At 37.0% G+C, this 21,528-nt stretch overlaps 4 protein-coding genes across 7 annotated transcripts; 2 read left to right on the plus strand and 2 right to left on the minus strand.

Moving 5' to 3' along the window:
• Window positions 1-44: 44 nt before the first annotated feature.
• Window positions 45-6,227, plus strand: LOC147569854 (heat stress transcription factor A-1b-like). The gene is made up of 2 exons (XM_086656361.1): window positions 45-1,828; window positions 4,430-6,227. The coding sequence occupies exons 1-2, from the start codon at window positions 1,577-1,579 to the stop codon at window positions 5,705-5,707; spliced, it is 1,530 nt and encodes a 509-aa protein (XP_086512487.1). The 5' UTR covers window positions 45-1,576; the 3' UTR covers window positions 5,708-6,227.
• Window positions 6,228-6,751: 524 nt separating this feature from the next.
• LOC147569855 (B3 domain-containing transcription factor VRN1-like) lies at window positions 6,752-9,253 on the minus strand. Of its 2 annotated transcripts, none has more exons than XM_086656362.1 (5): window positions 9,011-9,253; window positions 8,672-8,911; window positions 7,775-8,123; window positions 7,411-7,658; window positions 6,752-7,179 (listed from the first exon to the last, which is right to left on the minus strand). In XM_086656362.1, the coding sequence occupies exons 2-5, from the start codon at window positions 8,843-8,845 to the stop codon at window positions 6,937-6,939; spliced, it is 1,014 nt and encodes a 337-aa protein (XP_086512488.1). In that variant the 5' UTR covers window positions 8,846-8,911; window positions 9,011-9,253; the 3' UTR covers window positions 6,752-6,936. The 2 variants fall into 2 exon arrangements, with proteins under 2 accessions (XP_086512488.1, XP_086512489.1); XM_086656363.1 differs by having other exon boundaries at window positions 8,672-9,010; window positions 9,123-9,181.
• Window positions 9,254-10,327: 1,074 nt separating this feature from the next.
• On the minus strand, window positions 10,328-14,438 carry LOC147569856 (syntaxin-22-like). 2 transcript variants are annotated; one of them, XM_086656368.1, is made up of 7 exons: window positions 14,005-14,438; window positions 13,277-13,370; window positions 12,654-12,793; window positions 12,321-12,395; window positions 11,364-11,521; window positions 11,173-11,273; window positions 10,328-10,718 (listed from the first exon to the last, which is right to left on the minus strand). In XM_086656368.1, exons 1-7 carry the CDS (start codon window positions 14,190-14,192, stop codon window positions 10,653-10,655), a joined length of 822 nt encoding a protein of 273 aa, XP_086512494.1. In that variant the 5' UTR covers window positions 14,193-14,438; the 3' UTR covers window positions 10,328-10,652. The 2 variants fall into 2 exon arrangements, with proteins under 2 accessions (XP_086512494.1, XP_086512493.1); XM_086656367.1 differs by having other exon boundaries at window positions 11,173-11,521; window positions 14,005-14,436.
• Window positions 14,439-16,854: 2,416 nt separating this feature from the next.
• LOC147569857 (binding partner of ACD11 1-like) lies at window positions 16,855-21,315 on the plus strand. Of its 2 annotated transcripts, none has more exons than XM_086656369.1 (5): window positions 16,855-17,202; window positions 19,035-19,144; window positions 19,242-19,317; window positions 20,419-20,502; window positions 20,609-21,315. In XM_086656369.1, the coding sequence occupies exons 1-5, from the start codon at window positions 17,197-17,199 to the stop codon at window positions 21,179-21,181; spliced, it is 849 nt and encodes a 282-aa protein (XP_086512495.1). In that variant the 5' UTR covers window positions 16,855-17,196; the 3' UTR covers window positions 21,182-21,315. The 2 variants fall into 2 exon arrangements, with proteins under 2 accessions (XP_086512495.1, XP_086512496.1); XM_086656370.1 differs by having other exon boundaries at window positions 16,975-17,202; window positions 19,041-19,144.
• Window positions 21,316-21,528: the final 213 nt, after the last annotated feature.

Below are 21,528 nucleotides of genomic sequence, written 5' to 3' on the forward strand. Positions count from 1 at the left end.
TCCAACTTTAAACTGATAATAAAAGAAGGTCTCACAGGAATCCTGTTCTCTTATTATGACCTTTCTTGATCTCATAACCAAGATCTCCCACAGGTATGGGAGCAAGATCTTGATTCAATGAAATCCAAGGAAAAGGCAAATTCCATAATTATTAGTATTTACCTAATATAATCTTTGAGTTCTATTTCATCCAAGAAATGCTACAAAAGCTATCCTAAGATATAAATGTTATGGGGCATGAAAAAACTTCTCTAACCTCCCATGTTTTTGTGTGAAAAAAAAAAATCTTGAATGTCCTCTATCCCCTCTTTTCATGTGAGAGAAGGATCACCACCACACTGACAGTGTTAATGACCCTCCATAAAAAAAAAAAAAAAAAAAAAAAAACTCTTCTTCATCGTCTCGCCCCACCACCATTTTTCTTTCTTCTATCTACTCAAGCTTTCTCTAGCGAATGCGAAGGTCCCCCTTGCGCGGACCATATCAATTGATCAGAGGGAAGTTCCATACCAGTTGATCGACATCTTTCGATTTTGGATTTTGTTTTCCGATGAAAAAATCTTCCCCTTTGATGAAACAGAGAAAAAGATATGGGAGCGATGAGCAGAGGTGGTGGTGGAAAGAGAAAATGAACAAGAGTAAGTTTTTTTTCACTGAAAGGTCATGAGTAGGAGTGAGAATTGGGTCAGGTCGAGTAACAACAGACATATTCCCTCGGCGTGTATCAGACAGTGGGTTCGGTTTACACTATTAAAAAGGGATGATTTCTTTACATGCTACTCAAAGAGTGACCTCTTCAGAAGTTGTCGATATGAATGCATGAATGTCAAGACCCAGTAGGTCACTAGAGCTTAATGAAATTTTGAGAAGCTCGACCATGATAAACGAGGGTCATATCCAAACATGTGTTATATGTTTACGATGTGGGATTATGGGCTCGGCGAGACGTCGGGTAACACTTCAAAACTCGAACTCGACCTGTTTATTTCATCAAATTGGGCTGGTTGGATCAACTTTCAAATTTCAGGCGTTCATAGGCTCTAACAGACTCAAGTTCCCTCGAAGGGTTCCAGAATGTCAGACCTTTTAAACCTATCGCCAGCTCTTCCAAATTTAGAACGAAGAAGAAGGATTTTCTCACCCAAAATCTTGGATGTTTCGGACTCGTCGTGCTCAAAGTCGTGGCCCGTGGCATATCTTTAACGGTACTTGTACCACACGGTCCATTGTCCATACCGCTATAATACCGTTTTACAGAAAGTTTTGCAAATGAAAACATTTGTCTAGGAAAGATCAATTTAACCAGACGACAGTACGGCACACCATTCCTCCATTTTAGGGTTTTACCTCTCTCTCTCTTTCCCTCCTCTCTGTAACTCAAATATCTTAAATCCCCCTGGCCATCTCTCACCCCCCCCCCCCCCCCCCCCTACTTTATCAATGGCGATGTATAGAATTCATCGATGAAACCCTAATTCCAGTTAAATTTCTTAACTTCACGACCTGTTTTCATTTCTCTGATACTGATTCCTTATCAATAAATTCAATTATTTGTCACCGATGATTGGACAATAAAATGGATAGAAGTCAAGTCAATACGACGACGACGACGATGCCGAGTTCAAACCTAAACATAAATTCCCCACCTCCATTTCTAAGCAAAACATATGATATGGTCGATGATCCGTCGACTGATTCTATTGTTTCTTGGAGTTCTAGCAATAATAGCTTTGTTGTTTGGAAACCATCGGAATTCGCAACAGATCTTTTGCCCAAATATTTTAAGCACAGTAACTTCTCCAGCTTCGTCCGCCAGTTAAATACATATGTATGTGATTTTTGCCCTTTCTAATTGAATGTTGTTTTTGTTTTAATAATTAGGTCAGAGTTTTTTTTTTTTCTTCAATAGTTTGAATTTTAGTTATTGAATATTGAATGGAGAAATTCCGACATGAGGCGAATCATTAACAAAATCAGGGATATCATTAGGTTTTGTTGGTGGATCCATTATATCTAGTTGTTTGAACTTAGAGATTAGTAAGATTTTAGGCACTTAAAGTCGAACCAGTGGTTGCATCTGGTTGTCTTCTTTAAGTCGTAAAGGGATTTGGTAATGGGTTTAATCGGATGTAGAACGTAAACAAATGACATACTTCATGTGTATATAACCTTTTTATGTGAATAAGAAATTCCATGGTTTTCAGTCTCAATTCAATTGCTATATTTGCAAGATGGTTCTTGTGAATGGGCCAGTATTTGGATTTCATGTGAAACCCTAAACTTCTCTGAGTTTGGTAATGGTTTAATTGAATTTAAAACGTAAATAGATGACTTACTTCATGGGTATATATCTGTTTATGTGAATAAGAAATGCCATGGTTTCAGTCCCAATAAAAGTGGCCATGTTTGAGCCCTTTATGGTTTGCAAGATGTTCTAATTGCATGCTCTTATGAACGGGCCAGTTATTGTTTCATTTCATGTGAAACCCTACACGGTTCTGAATTTTACATGTTTCAAAAATTGCTGTGAAACCCTGAACCCTACACTTCTCTGAGTTTGGTAATGGATTTAATCGGATTTAAAATGTAAACAGATGACTTACTTCTTGGGTATATAGCCTTGTTTGTGAACAAGAAATTCCACCATTTCAGTCTAATAAAAGTGCCATGTTTGAGCCCTTTATGGTCTGCAAGATGTTCTAACTGCATGCTCTTTTGAACGGGCCAGTTATTGTTACATTTCATGAGAAACCCTATATGTTTCTGCATTTTACATGTTTCAAAAATTGCTGCACATTTTCTTTTTAGAGTTATAATCTCGGTTGTTGGATATGCATGGCTATGATATCTACTCGCTTAACTTTCCTACTGAGGTTATCAGTTTGGTTTGATGGGCCTAGGCAGAAAACTGGTTGTTGCTTGCTGTTCACAGCTTAGCCTGACCTGTAAAGTTGTTAAAACATGCGGATTTTCATGTAACTTTAATGTGCTTCACAAACTGGGGATAATAAATCAGTGATAAATTTGACCTATATTCTGGGGTATTACCTGAAAGGCTGAAACTGCAAATATAAAATAGCCATATAACTTACAACTTTGAAAACAAGCTGCATACAGATAGTGGTTGTTGGAGCACTAGTGCTGCCGCCTTAGTCGGCACTTTGTAACTCTGTACATTTTTTAGTAGGAATTGAGAAGATTTTAGGGCTATATCCTGGATTTTTTTCTCTCAGTGCCTTGTGTATCCTTTTCCTTTTTTTTTGACAGTCCCCAGGCAACAAACTGAAGGTTGTTTCCATCTTTCACCTTCTCATCATCTGTCTGAATCCTGATGGCACGTTTTGTTCTTTTAGTCATAAGATCTTTCCCCTGTAGTGACTAAAATGGCCCGGCCCTTGTTTTTTGGTTTTCTTCCGGAAAATCACTCCTTAGGTGCTTAAAATATTTAAACTACTTTTTATCTTATCTTGTTGCATTTCCTTTCCTTTGTTTTTATCTGTTAAATTCTGACAATTCGGCCGACTCTATTTGCATGTTCTGTGTTTGAACTTCAAAACTGGTATTCTGTCGGTACTAACGCAGCTTTTGTTGCTATTTCTAGTTGATTGTGTTTGCTTTGTTTCGGTTTTACTTCCATAAACAGTCATACAATTTAGAGAGTTCGTGAAACAGTTGGAAGACTTGAAACATGAGATTGGGGTTTCAAGCCTCGAGGATTGCGTATATGATCGAAATCCTGTTTCAGTTTAAATGGATTGCTATGTGCCCTGAATCTAAAACTTTTTCTAATTCCAATTTTTATTCTAGCCATGGAAGTCCTATTTCTTAAATGGATTAAATGCCACCTTATAATATGTCGTTGGAGAGGAGAAGAGAACATTGAATCAACTATGAAGTGTCTTGTGAGGCTTTCTTAATGATATACCTACCTATGAAACTTTCAAGCGTAAAGGAGCTGAGGGATTTGATTGACAATTGGGGAAGGGGCTTAAGATTTCAGCTTCATATTCTAACTTTCCAACATTAGATCTGTGACATCCCAATTCTGAAAGCCAAGAAAATAAGCCAAGATTAGATCTGTGATTCATTTCATATATGTTTCATTTAGTTGATTGTCTTGACTCTTGCCTGTGAACTCCAATTCATGCATATATGCAGATATGATTATTTTTTTGGATGGTGGCTTTGGGACAATAATCTTCTATAATGGGTGTGACATCCCAATTCTGAAAGCATTTATATCTTTCACATTGTTTTATGTGCAGGATGAGACAAATTTAGTAGTGCTTTCTGATAAACAGATTTGTGTTACCTCGATCTTGTCTTGACTCTATATATACATGTTACCTTTGTTTAATTCAGTTTTCTCCCTTTACGGTTAAATTATCTCTTCTCCTTTAACAATTCAATCCACTGTTGCTCTGCTCAGGGTTTCAGGAAGGTTGATCCTGATCGTTGGGAGTTCGCAAATGAAGGATTTTTAAGAGGTCAAAAGCATTTGTTAAAGAGTATAAATAGGCGGAAATCGTCCAATATACAGAATCATCAACAACAACCTCAAGGACAGAATTCTTCAGTGGGGGCATGTGTTGAAGTGGGAAAGTTTGGGATTGAGGAAGAGATTGAGAGACTTAAAAGGGACAAAAACGTCCTCATGCAAGAGCTAGTTAGGCTCAGGAAACAACAAGAAGTAACTGATAATCAGATGCAGGTTTTAGGGCAACGACTTCAAGGCATGGAACAACGCCAACAACAAATGATGTCATTTCTAGCAAAGGCAATGCAAAGTCCAGGTATCTTAACTCAACTGATGCAACAACAGAATGAAACGAATCGACGGATAGCTGTTAACAAGAAAAGAAGACTTCCGAAACAAGAAGATAATTTAGAAGATGGTAATTCTACCGATGGGCAGATCGTTAAATTCCAGCCACTGATGAATGAGGCGGCAAAAGCAATGGTAATGCAGTTAAAGTTCGATACACCTCAAGGACTAGAAACAGAAACTATACCCGATAGTTTTTTTAGAGATGATGTTTCCTCGCCATCAAGGGCATTAGACAGTGGCAATACCACGTCAAATCGCATTTCTGGGGTTACACTTTCGGAAGTCCCACCAGATTCATTTATGCAACTTTCTGGACTTCAAGGGTTACGTCCATCAGCGGCAATATCTGAGATCCAATCTTTTTCTGGTGCAGTAAAAGATATGGTAACAACAAGTCCATTAGCAGATATGAATATCCTTGCTGATCTGCGAGATGAGACTATCACTCCAGATCTTGCTCCAATCCAAGAAATGATGTTAGATAGTAACGAAATCGAAATTGATGGTGCAAATTTTGCGGATGCTGAGACAGAAAATGGAGGTTTTCTAGATCATGTTTTAGCGGGGATGGATGATACAAATCTGTTAGAAAGCGAAAAATTCTCACCTGATCAAGATGCAGATTTGTTGGAAGGAATGAAGCTTCCTAGCATAAATGATCCTTTCTGGGAACAGATTCTGTCAAGTGGACAGCTCTTGATGGAAGAATATGAGAATAACGACTCAGGTACGCCAGAAAATGTTAGGAATGAAGAAGAGGGACAGCAGCAGCAACCAGCAACAGGAGGGCAGCAGGACAATGGATGGGGCAAGAGTGACAATGTGGACCACCTAACTCAACAGATGGGCCTTCTTACATCAAAAAACAACAGAGCCTGAGAGTAGTGGTGTCAATCGGGCCAGGTCGGCCCCACTTATCTCGATCAGGCTCAAGGCCGCTGGCCACGGTCCACCTGGCCTGTCCTGCAAACTGAACACGCCCAACTCAGGTAGCCTGGCCCACTTCACACCACTGCGACATTGTTATTTGTTTAAGTCATCGCTCTCTCGCTATAAGTAGAAAACCCATAATACCCATTATTGCCCCATCTTACTAATGCACATACAGGAAAAGTACTTGTCTTCCCTAAATGTTTATCTTCTAAACTAAAAGGGGTAAAAAAGAGTTGAAGCAAAAACCATGGGAGCTCTGTAAGGTATAATTTTTCTGGGTCCTTGTAATGATAATTCTGACATGGGTTTATAAGTTTTACTTATCAGAAATTTTGTTCATGTTTTCTCAAATGATAAGAAAGAAAATAAATCGACTCTTCCATTTTGTGTTGGTTATGAACCTAAAAATGAACAGGATAGTTGTGGTATTAGTGGAGATGGAGGCATTCCATGCCAATTGTGTTCACTGTGGATGTCGAAACTCTTCTACTGTTTGTTGTGTTACTTAATGATATTTGCTTGTGAGAGAAAAGACATTTAGTCTGAATATCCACAAAACTCTTGATTTTCGAACTCTTACTTTTGGTGCTACTCAGGGGACAAAAGAAATGTTCTCATTTATGAAAGTAGTAGGATGTGCTAAAATAAACAAGACCACTCGAACCTAGCCTAACTAACTAAACCGGTATATCTTTTTGGCAGAATAGAACAAGCTAATCCAAGCTAAAATGAACAATTCATGTTTTTTTTCTTTGTACTGTTGAGTTGTTTTACGATCAATATAAGGTTTATATAACATTTCGCATTCGGTTGAAGCAATGAACCAAACCAAATCCAATCAGATCAAATCGGTTGAACTAATCAACCAAACCAAATCCAGTTGGACAAAATGAACGGTAACTGGCCGTTGCCTACCTAAGTAAAAGTAATAGTCCAAGCTAGTTTGATGTCCCTCGTGTCCTGGTGAACTACTAAAGAACTAGTCAATACTTTTTATGTTGGTAATAAGTTTCTAATATAACAACTAAACCGTAGCCAAACTAAATAATAATACAGATAAAATGAAATCAGTCTAGTAATCATCAATTACAGCGAACTGTTCTAAGAAACTAATTACTAAACACAAATTGAAACTGCAAATTTGCGGGTTAAGCCATTGAAGTAGGTAGGTCTGATCAAGGACGGTAAATGTGAGCTTTCAAAACATATTCAGAGAACTTCTTAATCATCTCAAAAACACAGATGTGTCCTTCCTCTAGATCGTTGTCGTTGATGAAATCGACAACACCTCTACTAAGCCTTAAGTCTCTTCCTCTCGGGATGATTGAGAGCGGCCATGATCGACCATCTGCAACCTCAACCTTTATACTTGTCATACTCTCCATTATATGTCTCCCCTCAAATCTCACCGGTATTGGCTGCATATAATAAACACAAGTATAGTTATATATATATATATATATAAATATATATCGTTAAGTTTATGGTCATCGATCGACAATGAGTTGAGAGGATCTAGACGTTATACGTTTGGTTGTTAGATACCTCTTTTCCCATATGGGACTATTTTCTCACACCCCCTCACGTGTGGGGTATTTCAGTCTAACGCGTTTTTTTTCTTACAAACAACAGTAAGATTCGAAACTCACCAGATATGTGTGATGAAAATAGGCTGATTGTATAGGAACAGTGAAGAAAGGATGTTGAGATTTGAATTCTTTATTTATACTATCAGCTCTATCTCTTGTTATGATGGAGGTAGCACTCCTCCTTCTTGGCCCAGATTTCTTCTTCGTCGTGTTCTTTTCCATAGTAGATCTTTCACCATTGCCTATGTTCATCATTTGAAAACCTCCTGAAGATGAAACATAATCGTTGTCGTTGTCGTATTCGTCATCTGAATCAAGTAGTACTCTTAGTAATCATATTCGCTATGACAACTTTTTTTTTCTTTTGACTAAATAAAATAGTAATTATAACATAAAAAAAAAAAAAAAAAAAATTACTACGTACCAGAAGTAATTTGAATATAATCTTCGTCGGAGAGATTTTCATGACCTTTTCCCTTCTCATCATTAGATACTTGATTATGAGATGAAGGATTATCATAATCAATCTCACACCCACTCATATTGAAAATCAAAACATGAAAGTTAGAATTTCCTTTATAAGTAAAGGTTAGAAAATCCCCATTCTTGAGTAAGTAATAGTCAAAGAGTTCACTTAAACCCTTGGTGAAATACACTAAACCATTCTTATCTTTGCTTAACTCGACTTTCCATATTAATCCATTAGGAATTTGAAGAACCACAGTATCACATAAACCTTCTCCATGTAGCCTGATGAATTTCTTAGGGATTCCCTGAGTGGAGATACAGATTTCTCTTTTTAAATGATATAAAAAAGATTGAACTCTATAATAAAAGGACATATGCACGTGTTATTTGTGACATATCTTTTCCGACGGAAAACAAAAAGTGGTCAAAATAGTCATGATTTTCCAATCGATACCAGAAACCGTCGGAAATAGATCTAGTACCGACGGTTTTTTGCACACCATCGAGAGTAGTCGGTATTAACGTCGGCCTTTTCTAGGTGAGCCGTTGAAAGTGTTTTTTTACGACGAAAGTATGTCATCGAAAAAGCTATTTGCTACGTCATTTTTTACGACCACTTTACGACGGTTGGGTTCGTCGTAAAAAAACCTTTTCCAAGGTAAGATCCTCTATTTTCGACGGACTTATGCCGTCAAAATTAGTCTTATTTTGTAGTGCATATGGAGATTCAAAAAGAATGGGTGAAATCCGGCCGTCCATATCGCATTTTGTCTTGATTTCAGCCCACTTTTTCTGGCATCCTATGAAACACAATAGGTATAAAAAAATAGTATTTGAGGTGTGATGAACTTACAAAGCAACCATTTTGAACAAATGGTAGGTATACTATCTTGAAGAAACCTCCAAACCCTGCATTTTCTTCTTCATCAGCAATTAATTCTCTATTCTTCTCTTTCCCTTTCCCTTTCCCTTTCCCTTTCCCATTATAGCCAGTAATATTACTCCCTGCTGGTCTCCTGTTACTCATGATTACAAACTTGGGTAGGAACTGCTAACTAGTTGTTCTTGTTTACTGGACTAGCTTTCGCTTGGACTGAACACATATTCAAATGGAAGACATGGAATGAGATGAGAGACTGTGGACTAGAGATATTAGAAGAGAAGACAGAGAGAGAAGAGAGTGGAAAGATACCTCAGTAGTGTGCTGGTCGATGAAGAAAGCGCGCAGACACACACACACAGATGTACAGTTCAGAAAGTGTTTCACAAGTTCAGGTAGCGCAGGGTACTGAAAATCCTAAGACTGAAGTGGAGATGAGAGTCCGGCTGGCTGACCATTTCAATAAAAAAAAAAATTGGGGATGAGAGTAAATGTGTGAGCCTGAACTTTACTTAAACTGACCTTATTATGATAAAGAGTTGGTGCATTATTGGTGTTATATATAGTTATTAGAACCTGAACTGACCATATTATGAACAAGAGTTAGAGCATTATTGGTGACATATATAGTATCTTGAAAGTGAGAGAGATAGAGAGGGGTTGCAGGTGTCTTCAAGTTCAAGCTGATTTGTTTACCCGGTCTTCTAACGGGTTGCGGACACCCGAAGGGCGGAGGCCCAAATTGAGCAGTACTACCCATCAAAGTCCACTATAATGAATGGGCTGGGCTGGTCTCGCGTTCAAGGTATTTTATGTGGGAAGTTTTTTTGGAAATAGACTACGATTTATGTCAGTAATTACACGACATTGATACATCATCAAGATTCAAGATGTGATAAGCACAATAACTCAAATTCAATAACCATGGATTTCACCTCATCTGGTAGATCGAACTTGGGACTTTCAGGGTTTTGGAGTTTATGTCGACATTATCAACCAATTGAGCAACCAAGGTGTTTTGACATTCTATCTGGAAAGTTAGAACCAAGTAATAAGTTCCAAAAGGTCTCGCCTTCCATTTTTCGCTAAGGATCTGTTTGATAAATGTGAAAACATCTGGATGCGAATATCATTTCTTTTTCGTGAAAAAAAATAATCTTTTTCTTATCACAAATTGTACCATGAAGCAACACTTTCTCCGGAGGAACAATATTTATTAATGAACAAAATAAAATCGTTTTGATGTAAATACTTCGCCAAACATGAACAATTTCTGCATAGTAACAATCGTCTAGAGAAACACATCTTAAAATTTTCAATGAAAAGTAAAACTATTAAATTGTGATTGTGATAAATGCAACTAAAATAAAATAAAAGAAATTGAATACCTCGTGATCTATTATTCGAACTTTATGAGAGAAATTAAGCAAAAAATGAAATGCAAAGAACTCCTAGTTCCACAACCTAAAACAACCTGGATCAACCAGCTTTTGCTTAATACAGAGTTATTGATACTCATATTTTCTGTACAATTTAACTGGTGAACACAAGAATGTTGTAGATCAGATCATTTAGAAATAATTGCCCTTAATATTGTTATCTGCTTGAGTTGAGATATGGGAAAGGATATTTTTAAAAAATATTGAATTTATTGATGATAGAAGTAGAATTGTACATCACCAGATGATGACATCAAATAAACTATCCAAACAAAGACCTTAAACACCAACTTACAATGAGGACAAAGAAAAGGTAAAAGCTTCCACACTAAAAGCAACAAATGACCCAAACTTATATACTATAGTTACTTGTAATGTAGAGACACAAGATGACACAAATTTCAGTAAACCCGACTGCCTGAAATATCATCTGATCAGCCAAATGTGATCAGACCTTCATAAACACAGTTTTTGCCTTCTCCTGCATTCTTGATTGGGATGAACCGCAATGCTAATTATGCTGTAAGGACGATGATGACAATGAGAAGAACAACGCCAAAGATCACCAAGAGCAAACATGTCTGCATCACATAAAGGTGATCATAGATTAAGAATAATAAGCGAAATATATCCAAGTTTCAAGGTAAACGTCAATTATGGGCGGACTGGGGAAAACCATATGATGTTGTGGCATTGCGGGCAGGGGGGAAGTTCTAGTATAGCTTGGGTTAGCTTACTAATTGTTCCTCTTAGAGAGGTCCTAATAGATTGAAATTTTTCGATTTGAACCAATTAACCCGGGCCAATCTGTCCATTAGAGGAGCTTATAAAATCAAGCCCTCAATAAGATCCAGGTTGGCGCTTTCTGTCTCTGGTCACATGAGACGAAAGTTTGGACTCTGGATAATGATGAGTCGCAACTATAAAAATCATGTGTCTCTGTAATTTATGGAGTTATGGTCGAATAATCATCAACATGTTTGCCTGAAACCACCATATATATGTTTAAACAAACATAGCGCTCTAAAATCTTACCAGAGATGAATTTGACTTTTGAGTTTTAGATGCTTTTGCAAGTTGTGTTTTTGCCTGTGCAGTGGCTGCATGTGAGCTCTCAATGTTGGAATCAATGTCATCTGGAAGCCAATATTTCTTAGACGTTAGGTGATAGATGAAGACAAGATCAAAGAAACAAACACAAGAGTTAGGAAGGTCAAATGAGTTACCTATCATAGCTCCTTGTTCGTGTACCAGTACAGCAAGATCTTTGAAAATCTCGTTTACCTCACCAATCTGTTGCTGGATCTCTTGAATCCCTTGTTCTCGTTCCTCGATTATGGCTTCATTGAAAACTATCTCGTTGTCCAGTAGCACCACCTCCTGCCTGTTGCACAAATACAAAAGATCAGAAACAAGTCGTTGACTGACCAGAAGGATCAGAGACAAAAATATTTCAGTCATCTAAATTTATTTCCTTGACAAGGCATTGTTACGAGAAACTTAGTTAAATTTTGGTTTCAATCAAAATTTCGCTAGGCATGGAAATGGAGATATTTTGGTCATTTTGAACAAAATATTTCGAATTTAATTCCTTGTTATAGATAGGAAAGAGGTATTCGGTACTCATGCGCAATCGTTCTGGTACGCCACATTTTTTGGCTCCAAATAGAATGACTAAAATTTTCTTGACTTTTCTTGACTATGCGCAACAGATGCAATCATGGAGAACTTTTTGAAATTTAATCTAGAGCACTTGTCTCCTTGAAAAGTAACATCTGATGATTTGATCAAATTCATCCATACTTTATAGATCAGTTAGCAGTGCCCTTACAATAGTTGTTCATCTGAAATCCTAGATATAAAGCCAGGTCCATCGCATAAAGCACTTGGACCCTCCTCGTGAGTTTGTCTTTTGATATGTCACTTGGACCCTCTGTATACAAAGTTACGTATTAAAGGAAATAACATTCTAAGGGCGTAAGTGATAAACACAAACTAGGACAACTAAAAGTCGCAGCTCAAAAAAACTTTGACCAAACCATATAACAGATTAGATAACATTGTGCTAAGACTGTTTTGACAAAGAATAACAACCCTAAAATGAAGTCTAAGATATCAATTCTAGGCTCACAAACATATATAGGCTGAATATTCACACAGGACTGATAGAAACATTTACTAACCTTCTAGATTCCACAAGAGCAGCACGCTGTTCAGGACTCTTATCCGAACTAATATCTAGCTCGCCTGCAGTATAGCTGTTTTCATGATAAAAAGTATAATGTCACGAACAGTTGAAACAGGGAGGGAAGTACGATTAGCTATACAAGAAAGTTAAAAACTACTTGATTTCATGTACACCATACTGAAATTCTATAAGCAACTATGATCAATGTTGGTTAAAGTTGAGTCAATTTTCACTTGCCACGAATATCAGGTTTTGCAAATAAACCAATTAGTATAGAGTGAGTCATTTTCAGATTAGTTACTAGTTAAAGGCGTCTTTCAGTAATTACCTGGATGGAAGAACTGCTTGAGGAACAAAAGGTGCAAATGCTGTTTCCCTTTCAGCGGCAAGACGTTGAGCCTTCTGAAACTCTTTTAGAACTGCCTGGAAGTCCTTAGCAAGCTTAGCATCCGCTATCTTCTTGCTTGTCTGCAGTTAGATGGACGGTGCTCAAGGTATAAGGAGAATTCATAGAGAAAACAGACAAAATCGATGGAAATCATACTCTTTTGGTAGCAATGTGTTAGCCAATGCATCATCACCCACTAGGAAACCTAAAGAAATGGAGCTAGAACGTAAACTACAATATAAAGATCCATCGAAGGCTGAAAAACTATCAGGAAATTGGGACGAAGTCTCAATTTTCTATTGGTCGTGGTTAAAAAGAAATGTCAATGTTTTTATTCGTTTAGGCTCCATATGAAAACCGGGCAATCCTGTGGAAACCCGTGCAAACTATGTAAAGATCTTATGTAATATGTGTGAACTTGTAAAAGCATGTGCAAACCTTCCGTAAGGAGTTGACGCCTAAAGAATCGATGGATTCTTTTTGACAAAAAAAAAATAGCCTAGAGAGTAATGACCAATTTTTTCCCAAAAGTTCTCTCCTCTCAGAGAAGCATATGAACTTACGCTGACTTCGGTATGTTGATCTGTGTCGCTGGCTTGTTTAAGTTTTTCTGAAGTATTTTTTACCAACTGCCCAATATGTAGTCTTGTCTTGCGCCTATCAGGGTAAAAAAATTAATATGAAAAATCATTAGAACATTATATCGATGTTCATAAGTAATGAAAAACCCAACTTCGAGCATACGTAAATAAGTAATAAAAGTTCGACCACTACATATACGGTCATGAACAAAAGTCTAAACATATCTGAGTTCCATATTTCCGTTGAACTTGAAATTGGGCTACTACTAAGGAATAAATTCAGAAAACCACCACATGATATAACCACATTGACCAACTCTATAGATTTCTCAAAATATAGATAGGTTTCAATTGCTGAGAATACTAAAGACTTGAGCCATAACTAAATTCTCATCACAAAACCAGAAAATTGAACAAAATTAAAGACTGATGACTAATTGTGTTAGAAATTATGGCATATAAAAAAATTCTGTGCTTGTTGACTACCCATATCAACAAGACATTAATTGTTGAACTTTTTAACCCAATTCAAATTTTAATTCGAGACATACAAATAGCAATTGAACCCCAATTTATCTCTAAATTGCAACCAAATTCCACCTACCCAAATCATCAAAACCCTGGAATTTCACATCTTTAACCAACCAAACAAAATCCCAATCAACTGCAAACACATAGATATATATAAGAAGATATAATTGAAAACTCACAACTTCTCTCGGAGCTCAGGCGTATCTTTAGGCGTTCCGATGGTATTAACAAGACGTTGAAACGTCGAAACGGCGGTATTGATCTGAAAAACCCCAGATGCAACAGCTTGGGTAGGATCCTGTTTTCCATTAATATATCCACGCCTAGAAGGCAAAGTACGACCAGCTTCTAGATCTTGAAAACTCATATTTTCCCTATAATTCCCAAAAAGTTTTGATCTTTCTGAAAACTATAGAAGTTGAAATTCCGGCACCGATCTCGCAGAAAGTTGAGAGAAGGGATTCGGGGTTTGGGAAAGACGAGATAAAAAAAAAACCGGTAGTTGAGGAGGGAGAGGGAGGGACTCTCGAAGTCTCGTTTTGGGGGTTTTTGTTTTGGGCGTCGGAGGAAGAAATTCGCTGGTTAGAGAGAGAAATTGGTGACGTTGATTTGGAATTTTGTATCTGATGTACTTGGCTTAATAGGGTTAATTCCGTTTGAGGTCCATGATGTGTCCAACCGACTATTTTAGTCCCTCTTATTATCTAACAGGCGGTTTTGCCTCTCGGAGTTAACAAATCTAAGAGAAGAAAGTTAACTACAGTATATGTTTTCGTTCCAATTCTACCCCCTTGAGATATTTTTTGTTTCTTTCTTCTTCTTTTTTGTTTTTCTCTCTCATACTCTCTCTACATCCGAGTTTTGGAATTCGTAGGGAAGACTGAAAATAAGAATGTTTTCTTTGACCCCGTCGCCAACTCGCTTCGACAATCACTCCACCAGTTTCACCACGAATCCGCACTTACACCATAAACATTTCACTGCCACTATACTACCATCACCATACTTCAACCATCAACATCATAACATCTCACTACCACTAGCATCACCACTCTTGTAATTCAACCACTACTATTATTACTAATAAACCATCAACACCACAATATTACCATCAACACACGCCCACCCACCTTTCAACAATCGCTACACCCACCAGCACAATCACAACTCCCAACCATCACCACAACTCCACCACATTTGTCTCGAACCCACGAAAACAATGTTGTAGGTTAGATTAGAAAAGTTGTTCGCACCCTGGACCGATATATTATTTGACATTCTTCTTGGTACTTGCTTAGATAGAATGTTAGGAAAGTCGGAGTATTCAAGGACAATTGTAGACTTCATGTCCATGTACATCTTCACTGAAAATTGAGAGGCCATGGACGTTATGGATTCTTATTGACATCTTAATGAAATTTATAGTTACATTGTCTATAGATTTTCATGGACTTCTATGCATTTCTTTTTTGAGTTAAACTAGAATTTTCATTCATATGTATGAATTCAATCTAATATGGTTTACATGGTTTTGAGAGTTTTGACTACTTTGAGTACAACATCATATCTACAAAAGTAAATTACAACATGAAGCTTAAAGGAGAACAACATTACAATAACAAAATAAAAAGACCCTAAAGGTCACAAAATGAAAAGATCCTAAAGATCGCAAATGGGAATACCCTAAAAGCCTCAAACTTTTTTATACTTAAATATATGAAGGAACAATGAACCGAGCATAGGCAGTTGATTGAATAAGATGTTGTCAACTTGATTTGGTAAGTTGTTAACCTTTTGATTTAATAAGATGATGGTTAATCTTCTTTTTTGTGCTCTTTCTGTTTTTCTTCATCATTGTGCCAAGTCTGAACTGGAAGTTCTAGATGAACTAACAAAGACCAACATAATAAAATAATAAATGGTAGGTGTAGATAGAGAGATCCATTGCAACAACATAAAAAAGAAAAATCCTAAATTAAATTGTTGGATCAATAAATTTTTCGAAGTTTTCAAATAAAGCAGTTGAAGAAAACCACTGAATCAAACATTTACTGTAACTAATTAAAGCGACTATTGATCTTCGCTTTCTCAATAATCTCATATTTGTGATTTACTCCCAGATCTGATTTAGACTTCTCTTTAAATTCGACAACTCTAGAAAATAAACAAATAAATGATAGAAGATCTGAACATGAAGAAGGAGATGAAAGGCAATCAGAGGAAACTCAAATCAAATTAGTCCCTCCACCGAGATCAAAGTGCAAGACTAAAAATAATAATTATAAATCTCTTTCAAGGAAAAAGGGATTTCGGCGAAGGAATCACTCCGTTAATAGTTGAGATTGAAGACAATTACTTTTTTATTCTAGAGATTCTATTCTCCCTTTAAACAACAGAACCTTGTTTCGACTCTCGTGGATTTCACGTTAATGAAAGTGTAATATATTTATTTGTGATAAACTCAATCAATAACTAATAAGATTTAATTATTATATTACCTTCCCCTTCCGTCCCAAAATGAATTACCTAATTTTTTTTAATTTTAATTTATTTTCCTTTGTATTCCTTATATCATAATTAAATAAATAAATATTAAATTATCATTAATTTTGTTGTTAAACTACTTAGAAAGAAATGTCACTAATTTTTTGTAGACAATTTTTTTGATATTGACTATAATGGTCATTATAAAGACCGCATTGATACATCGATGTGATAAACACAATAACTGTTGAATTATTATTGATCTAAAACCCGACGAAATTAAATGACTGCCCACAAAAACTAATTTATTCATAATTAAGTTCAATATTCTTGGATTTGCACTTCAGTGGAATCGAGAACCTGGGATCTCTGTGTTGTCGATAAGATACACTCACCAACTTGCTACCGATTATTCTCAACAAAAAAAAAAAAGAATTGCTACCGATTACTTCTTAATTTTTTTTTTTTTTGAAATATGGGCTACCAGTCGTACAAATTCATCAAAATCCATAGATTGACTGATAGCCTTGACATTTGTAGACAGTAGACTTCAAAAAGTGGGTGAATTATATGGAGGAAGAGTGTGCCATCAATTACAACGTGCCACTTTCTGAGACGATACGCATCAATTTTTATATTCAATCAACACAGCAAAAGTATATCACGTGAAAATAACTCTCGTTCTCTTTTTTTGGGTCCAAACTCGAAACTCTCAATTCTCTTTCTTCCCCATGTATCCTCCTCACCTACTCGTCTCAGATTTATAAATAAAACTTTTGTCATCATCATCATCATCAAGAAAACCCTGATTTCTCCGACGAATTCTTCCGGCGTGATTCTCCATCTATTCAACAGATCGATCTTCGACTTCTCAGATAACAGATTCAATGTCGGTGAGTACCAATTTCATCATTTTTTTCATCGATTTATGCTTTTTAAACGGTTATGATGAACAACTAACTGCATGCCTAGGGTTTTGGAGTTTCTCTTATTGATTAGTTGTTTCTTTTATATGATATGAGTATTTTAAGCATTTGAAATGGATTGAATGATCTGGTGTTGAGCTTAATGTTGTTTTTGAGTTAAATCGGGAATTTCTGTTAGAGATCATTTCAATCGATTTAGATCTGTTTGATTTCGATGATTTTTAACTGTGTTATCGTTGTTCCTGAGTCTAATTCATCAAAGTTATACTAGTTTTTGACAGAGAGAAGTAGAAATTCATACAGTGGTTGAGTTCATGGTTGTTTCTTCAATTATAAATAAGTACTCCATACTCTTTTCTCCCTGTGATATCGCTGGCCATAGAAGCAAGTCATAGATTATAATATAAGTTATTGGTTCATTGAGGCAGGTTTAGTAATATAAGTTCATATCTTGTTGAAGGCTACTCGTGTTATGTCGAGTGAATTGTGTTTAATTAATTAAAAGGAAAGGGGCGAAGGGTATCAGCTTAGTCAGGAAGTTACCTGTCTATTAAACATAAATATGCTAGTTGAAATGTTTAGTCAGTATTAATTGACGAAGATCAACAATTGTTTGCCCCGTCGAGAATAATTATTTTGACACGAGTTAAAGGACCTGTGCATTGTAGATTGCGGTTGTTAGAGGAACTTGACAATACTTGCTTCGGGCAATCGTATCACTATACATTTTGTGTTCCGTGATACTTAATTCTCCTTAAGCGTCGATCTTGTGAAAATTGTTTTTACTTTATAATGAAGTAAATCAATTGCATAAACGCTACAAAGACTAGAGTTATAATGATCTGACTCGAGCGTTGGTATGTGAATGGGGACGTGCATCAAAACCTGGCCATGTGGAAGTACTTGGCTGTTATGGCTACTGTAGCCACAAGTGAATAATACATTGTGAAAAACTCGACTGAGCAGCCCTCTGTGAAGCCTTTGTTTCCTCCCCCCAGCAAACACCCATGGAACCTAGTCCACTGCCCATTCAGCCGAGAGCCTTGCTGCTTAGTTAACTGAAAATCTTGCTTACTAGCCAACCGAGGCTACCTTAGCCCTTCCAGTGAAGGAGACTGTGCTAGAATGGCATCGAAAATTGAAATAGAATGGACTGGCGGAGTTCCCGTGGAAGTCATCAGACGTCGAGTCGTAAATTATTCAGAGAACTGCTGTTATGGCCTCCGCCAAAATCCACCGCTATGGTCCCTTCATTTTACCAGGAGAACCAATAGCGTGTAACTCCAACACCATGTTGCCTCTTCAGCGTGTGTGGAGCGGCATTTTCACCTCAAACACGACCGTTTGCGATAAGCTTGAGGTCAAACTTATTTTAAGGAGGGGAGGATATTTAGTCTTTTTAGGCGCGTTCCTTCATTGGTTAGATTGCTACTTCTATGTATTTGGCAACAGCTCTTAGAGGGTTTTAGGAGGTCATAACATGCTATCTTTAGTTATCTTATGCTGAAAAGAGTCCTAATAGTTGGTATCCTGGGTAGCATTTTAGGAGTTCTAATTTGTCTTTGGATCTTTTAATTGAGTACTGAATACAAAAAGCTTCTAATACTAATTTCACTCTTGACTTTGGTTGAATATTCTTTTGTTAAGTTTTTAAACTTCTGATTTTAAGAGAACCATTGTGAGATGTGTTTCTGTGTTGTGATGAAGTAAAACATTCTTTTTGAAATGGGTGAAGTAAACCATTTCGCTTTGCAGTTAACTTAGTATGACTGCATGTTGCTTATTGAGTTATTATACAGATACAGGTAAAAGCCGTGAAAGTTAGCAATGTTTCCTTAAGTGCATCAGAGCAAGACATCAAGGAGTTCTTCTCCTTCTCTGGTGATATTGAATATGTTGAAATGCAAAGGTTACTTCTATTAGAGTGTCTTAGTTCCTTTTGTCTTCCTACTCTCTTCATCTGGCTTCTTTCTAACAATATCAGTCCTAATATCTGTTTATTGCAGTGCCGACGAACGTTCTCAGATTGTGTACGTTGCCTTCAAGGATCCTCAGGGAGCCGAGACTGCACTTCTTCTTTCGGTATGTTCATCTAAGATTTTTCTTTCTGTTTGTTTATTAGAGAAAAAAAAACTCAAATACATATTCATAAAGCATATAATAGATCATAGGCATTATTCTTGGTCGTTACTTTATTATCATTATAACAAGTTAGAAGGCTAATCTTTGATCATATTCACAAGATTAGAACCACCCTAACAAAAGTTCCCACTATTTTATGGCTCATGCTGTCATGCATAGCTGACAATTTTGTGTCCAAAATCAACTCAAATGAGACAATTATAAATTTATAATCATCTTACTGTTTTCCTTTCAGAAAAGGATGAGAAGTCGTCGGTGTTTTACCTGCTAGTTTAATTGTTTAGGATCTAGTTGTGTTTCTCTTACAATGTTCTCTCTCTTGCTGTTCAGTTGATGTGTATCCCTCTTTCGAATCTCACTTCAATTACTTTTATGATGGGTTGGGTAAGGGATAATGAACCCTTGGTAGAAAAACGAACTTCAGGATTGCATAATTTGCAGCCATTAAAAGAATTTAGGGCACTTGTTGATCTGCTCTCCAAGTTCCTTCACCATGCTACCAAAAATCTTAGATTTTATAGGCTATCTGATGCAGGTGGTAAGTTCATAGTGATAGAATAATGAACTTTAGGATTGTACGGTTTGCAGCCATTAAAAGAATGTAGAGGTAATGTTGATCTGTTCCCCTAGATCCTTCACCATGCTACCAAAAATCTTAGGACTTTATAGGCTATCTTGCTGTTCAGAATTCAGATAATTCGACATAGATGCAGGTGATAAGTTCATAGTGACGGAAAAGCCTCACCTCCTGAGCTAGCTTTGGGGGGATGGAGGCCCAAGACCACCCAAAACTGGTAGAACCCAGGAGACAACTACTCTCAGCTCAATAGGTCTATTGAATTAAAACCAATTTTCAAGGTGGTGATTGTTGGGATATCCCATAGTGGTTGTTGAAGGGCAGGTGCTCAATTCATAAGTAGGAGTGAAATCTTATCTGTTGAATTAGCTTTTGGGGTGTGCGAGAACCCTAAGACTACTCAAAACTTGCGCATGTTAATCATTTTCAATTTCTTATCTGATCATTAAGTTCTGAATTTACAGGGAGCAACAATAGTTGACCTCTCCGTTACAATAACTCCAGCTCCAGATTACGTGCTTCCACCCGCTGCTTTAAATCCTCCTCCTGTAAGATCTTACCTGCAGAAATTTCCTGTTACCCTTTCAATTACATACTCACATATGAAGTCTAAATTAGTATATCTCAAACCCAAACTCGTATTGACCGCTTTAGGTAAGAGAAGTTGGTGTTGGAGGTGGCTCTGAATCAGCTGTTCAGAAGGCAGAGGATGTCATCAGTAGCATGTTAGCCAAGGGCTTCATCTTGGGGAAAGACGCGATTAACAAGGCAAAAGCCCTTGATGAAAAACACCAGTTAACATCTACTGCCACTGCCAAGGTTGCTTCCTTAGATCAAAAGATTGGGCTCACTGAGAAGGTATCAATGGGTGCATCAGTTGTTAACGAAAAAGTCAAGGAAATGGACCAGAAATTTCAGGTATCGGAGAAGACGAAATCAGTTTTTGCAGCAGCTGAGCAGAAAGCTAGCACTGCTGGATCTGCCATTATGAAAAACCGATATGTATTAACAAGCGCTTCGTGGGTAACTGGTGCTTTCAATAAGGTAGCGAAAGTAGCTGGAGAGGTGGGTCAGAAGGCAAAAGAGAAAGTTGGGGTGGCTGAAGATGAACAGAGAAGAGAAATGGTGGATGATTATGCTAGGGTTCATCTGGATGAATCTCCAAGAGCTGAAAAAGACGAACAGAAGCCTTCTAAGCCTGAACCTGCTCAAGGTTTGATCCTTTGATTTCATAGAAATATGTAAATAACTTTGGATCATATTACTGCTTTGCTCTTTGAACATGTTATAGATTTACAACAGTTTTAATCCCTTCCTGTTGGGTTGAATTGGTGGTTTCTATGTTAATACTCAGTTAAATATCTCTTGCATTTTAGGGTTTTGAACATCTTACTTCTTTTTTCTGGTAATAACATCTTTAAAAAATGAGTTCTCTTTTTACCTTCTCTGCTGGAGACACCTCTCAACCCTATCTCTCATTTTCATCGCCATTACCGGCTCCACCTCCATCATTGCCTACAACCATTTCTCTCCTTCCTAGCCATCTCCCATCACCACGACTATCTCATCTCCGT

The sequence above is a fragment of the Eschscholzia californica genome, unplaced genomic scaffold (assembly GCF_041429995.1).
Source record: "Eschscholzia californica isolate CP2 unplaced genomic scaffold, dmEscCali1.0.p SCAF_1, whole genome shotgun sequence".
Taxonomy (NCBI): Eukaryota; Viridiplantae; Streptophyta; class Magnoliopsida; order Ranunculales; family Papaveraceae; genus Eschscholzia; species Eschscholzia californica.

Excerpts from the sequence above, each read along its gene's own strand:
- LOC147569856 (XM_086656367.1), bottom strand. The coding sequence starts at position 14,192 with ATGAGTTTTCAAGATCTAGAAGCTGGTCGTACTTTGCCTTCTAGGCGT. Across the intron at positions 12,794-13,276 it reads ATCAACATACCGAAGTCAGC|ACAAGCAAGAAGATAGCGGA; the intron begins GTAAGTTCATAT and ends ATCTAACTGCAG. Across the intron at positions 12,396-12,653 it reads CAAGCAGTTCTTCCATCCAG|CTATACTGCAGGCGAGCTAG; the intron begins GTAATTACTGAA and ends TCATGAAAACAG.
- LOC147569854 (XM_086656361.1), top strand. The coding sequence starts at position 1,577 with ATGGATAGAAGTCAAGTCAATACGACGACGACGACGATGCCGAGTTCA. Across the intron at positions 1,829-4,429 it reads TCCGCCAGTTAAATACATAT|GGTTTCAGGAAGGTTGATCC; the intron begins GTATGTGATTTT and ends TGCTCTGCTCAG.
- LOC147569857 (XM_086656369.1), top strand. Across the intron at positions 19,145-19,241 it reads GAATATGTTGAAATGCAAAG|TGCCGACGAACGTTCTCAGA; the intron begins GTTACTTCTATT and ends TGTTTATTGCAG. Across the intron at positions 19,318-20,418 it reads AGACTGCACTTCTTCTTTCG|GGAGCAACAATAGTTGACCT; the intron begins GTATGTTCATCT and ends CTGAATTTACAG.
- LOC147569855 (XM_086656362.1), bottom strand. The coding sequence starts at position 8,845 with ATGAGTAACAGGAGACCAGCAGGGAGTAATATTACTGGCTATAATGGG. Across the intron at positions 8,124-8,671 it reads TTGTTCAAAATGGTTGCTTT|GGAATCCCTAAGAAATTCAT; the intron begins GTAAGTTCATCA and ends ATCTCCACTCAG. Across the intron at positions 7,180-7,410 it reads ATTTTCATCACACATATCTG|CCAATACCGGTGAGATTTGA; the intron begins GTGAGTTTCGAA and ends TATTATATGCAG.